Source organism: Daucus carota, chromosome 7, assembly GCF_001625215.2.
Source record: "Daucus carota subsp. sativus chromosome 7, DH1 v3.0, whole genome shotgun sequence".
Taxonomy (NCBI): Eukaryota; Viridiplantae; Streptophyta; class Magnoliopsida; order Apiales; family Apiaceae; genus Daucus; species Daucus carota.
Window position 1 is genome coordinate 13,615,511 of NC_030387.2, and position 3,533 is coordinate 13,619,043.

At 41.0% G+C, this 3,533-nt stretch overlaps 1 protein-coding gene across 1 annotated transcript; it reads right to left on the bottom strand.

Moving 5' to 3' along the window:
* Positions 1-300: 300 nt before the first annotated feature.
* Positions 301-2,754, bottom strand: LOC135147906 (uncharacterized). The gene has a single exon (XM_064081951.1). The coding sequence runs from the start codon at positions 2,752-2,754 to the stop codon at positions 301-303; it is 2,454 nt and encodes an 817-aa protein (XP_063938021.1).
* Between the last annotated feature and the right edge of the window lie 779 nt (positions 2,755-3,533).

Here is a 3,533-nt window from a genome sequence, read left to right on the forward strand (position 1 = left end):
TTTGTCATGTTGCATCAGCACACAACCCAATCCCTTATGAGAAGCATCACTATAAATTACAAAATTCCCTTGCTCATCTGGAAGTGATAACACTGGGGCTGATACTAACCTTTTCTTTTATTCTTGGAAGCTTTCTTCACACTTTTCAGTCCACACGAACTTTTCTTCTTTCCGGGTAAGCCTCGTCATTGGTACAGCAATCCTTGAGAAATCTTGAACAAATCTTCTATAATAACCTGCTAAACCCAAGAAACTTCTGACTTCTGTTGGTGTCCTTGGCCTTTCCCAATTCATAATTGCCTATATCTTGGAGGGATCTAATTTAATTCCTTCTTTACTGACTATATGACCTAGAAATTGGACCTCTTGTAACCAGAATTCACACTTTGAAAACTTAGCATACAGCTTCTCTCTTCTCAATGTCTCTAAAGCCATCCTTAAGTGGGTTGCATGATCCTCAGTGGTTTTGGAATAAATCAGAATATCATCTATGAATACAATCACAAATTTATCCAAGTATGGTTTAAAGACTCTGTTCATTAAATCCATAAAAGCTGCGGGGGCATTGGTTAATCCAAAGGCCATCACTAAAAACTCATAGTGGCCATATCGGGTTCTAAAAGCTGTTTTAGGTATATCTTCTGGTTTAATCTTTAGCTGATGGTATCCCGACCTTAAATCAATCTTCGAAAAACATCTCGCTCCCTTCAGTTGATCAAACAAGTCATCTATACGAGGTAATGGGTATCTATTCTTAATGGTTAACTTATTAAGTTCCCGATAATCAATACATAACCTCATACTACCATCCTTCTTCTTCACAAACAACACCGGTGCTCCCCACGGGGATACACTGGGTCTAATCACTCCTTTTTCTAACAAATCTTGTAACTGGGTTGCCAATTCCTTCATTTCTACTGGTGCCATTCTATATGGGGCTTTAGATACTGGTTCAGTTCCAGGTGCTAAATCTATTGCAAATTCAATTTCTCTATCTGGAGGTAATCCGGGTAACTCATCTGGAAATACATCTGGAAACTCGTTTACTACAGGAATATCTTCAAGCTTCACAAGTTCTCGACTCTGATCAGTTACATATGCTATATAAGCTTCACAACCTTGACGCAACAATCTCTTCGTTTGAATCATAGTCAAAAACTTCTTTACCTGTTTCTGCCCTCGAAATACTATCGTCTTCTCATTCGGTGTTTTTAACATCACCTTTTTACTACGACAATCTATTTGAGCATTATGCTTCGATAACCAATCCATTCCTAAAATAACATCAAACTCTCCCAACTTGAAAGGTATCAAGTCGGCACAAAACTTATTTCCTAAAATCTCAACTTCACAATTCCTATAAACTTGGCTAACAGGGACACGTTCCTGATTAGCCAACTCTATATTCATAACCTCATTAAGCAATTCTATAGGACAATTCAACTTAGGCACAAAATCTTCAGAAATAAACGATCTAGTAGCTCCAGAATCAATCAAAACCTTGGCACATAAAGAATTCACAGTAAGCGTACCTGCCACCACATCTGCGTCCTGAACTGCATCCCTCATAGTCATGTTGTAGGTTCTGGCTTTAGGAACTTCTGGGACTACTGGAGTGGATCCCATAATTCTAAGTGTAGGGTTACTTGGAGCTGGTACCTTGCAATCCTTCACCATGTGTCCTGGTTTTCCACACCTAAAACATGTTATCCCAGCTGCTGGAGTCCTATTGGGTTGGTTCCTTGCTGGTTGATCTCGAATCATTGGGGTCCGTGCTGGTGGGTTCTGACATTCCCTAGAATAGTGTCCCTTCTGATTACACTTATAACACACCACATTCAATCTATTACAGATTCCCCCGTGTTTCTTTCCACATATCTGGCACTCCGGCAGTGGAGGCCTTGGTTGATTTCCAATAGCTGGACGGTTACCTTGTCCACTACCACCTACATCTGGCTTCTTAAAAGTGGGATTTCTCCCCTGCTGAAATTTCCCTTTCTTCGGGTTAAAGTTCTGAAACCTTCCCTGCTGAGACTGTCCCTCATGATGCTCTGGCCTACGCTTCTTTCCCTCTTTCTCTTTCTGAGACATTTCGCTTTCCGTTTCCGCTATCATTGCCTTCTGAACTACAGCTGCATAAGTATCTAATTCCAATATGGCTAGTTTTCCCCTGATCCATGCTTTTAACCCCTGTTGGAATCTCTTAGCTCTTTTCCTGTCGGTATCTACATAGGTTGGAACAAACCTAGCCAATTCAGCAAACTTTTTCTCATACTCAGCCACTGACATATCCCCTTGCTTCAATTCTAAAAACTGTAACTCCATTCGATCCTGGAGAAATTGAGGAAAATATTTCTCCAGAAACAACTCCTTAAACCTATCCCAAGTAACATCCTCTGTCCCTTCCATTGCTCTCACAGACTCCCACCAATAGGTGGCCTCCTCTTTCAAATAATAACTAGCAAACTCAGTCTTCTGCTCATCTCTCACTTTAACCAACATAAATGCCTTTTCAATTTCCTTCAACCATATCCTAGCCTCAATAGGGTCCGCTGAACCCTTAAACTCTGGGGGATTAACAGACTGAAAGTTTTTGAAAGTAACCTGGGGATTAGCCTGCCTTTCCTGCTGCTGAGTCAGGTTGGCAGTCTGTTGGGCCAAGATCTGAAGAATCTGGGCCATTGTAGGTTCTGGATTGTTATTATCATTGTTACCATCACGGTTGTTTGCACGGTTTTGTCTTCTGGGAGGCATAGCTCTGTAAAGAAACAAGCAATTTATTTAATCTCTAAAACCTTTAACAATTGTTTTTAGAAAACAGAATGTTTCTTTTTGAAAACATTTTTGATCACTGAATTAAATAAATCGCATGCTTCTTTACAGAGTAGAATGATGATGAAAGAAACAAAGTTTATATCAGGTACAGTTGACAAGATAAATAAAACAAGAAAAATATGTAAAGTAAGTAAAACAGGTGCAATAAGGTAAAAGACAATATGAAAAGGAAAGTTCTGATATATATAAAGAGCTGGGGGTACATCAGCGCAAGCGCTTGTCAAAAGTAAAACACGACAGCAACCTACACACTGGTCAGCACATCTTAGTCTATATAAGGTCAAAATCGGCTGACACTACACTACCACCACACACTACACACTACACACTAATATACGTGGTACCTCCACTCTGCAACTACCACCGTCTAACTCCAAGGAAAAGTAGGACCTCCAAGCTTATCCAACTCCTTCATCATCCATATGGCCCACTCCACTAAATCACTGTAGGTACTCTGATCTTCAGCTACGGCACCAAGCTTCGCCCTCGCCATCATCCTAACATCTACAATCTCATACCTCAGCGCTCGCTCAGCTCTCCCAGTGTCCATCATCTGTATAATACGCTCCAGCTCTCTAACCTGTCCGAGTAGATACTGACGCTCCATACTCATCGCCTCAAACTCATGGTAAGGAACAAGGGGTGGTGCAGAAGAAGTCGAGGGTATATCTCTGGGAGGAACCACTGCTGCTGCTGCC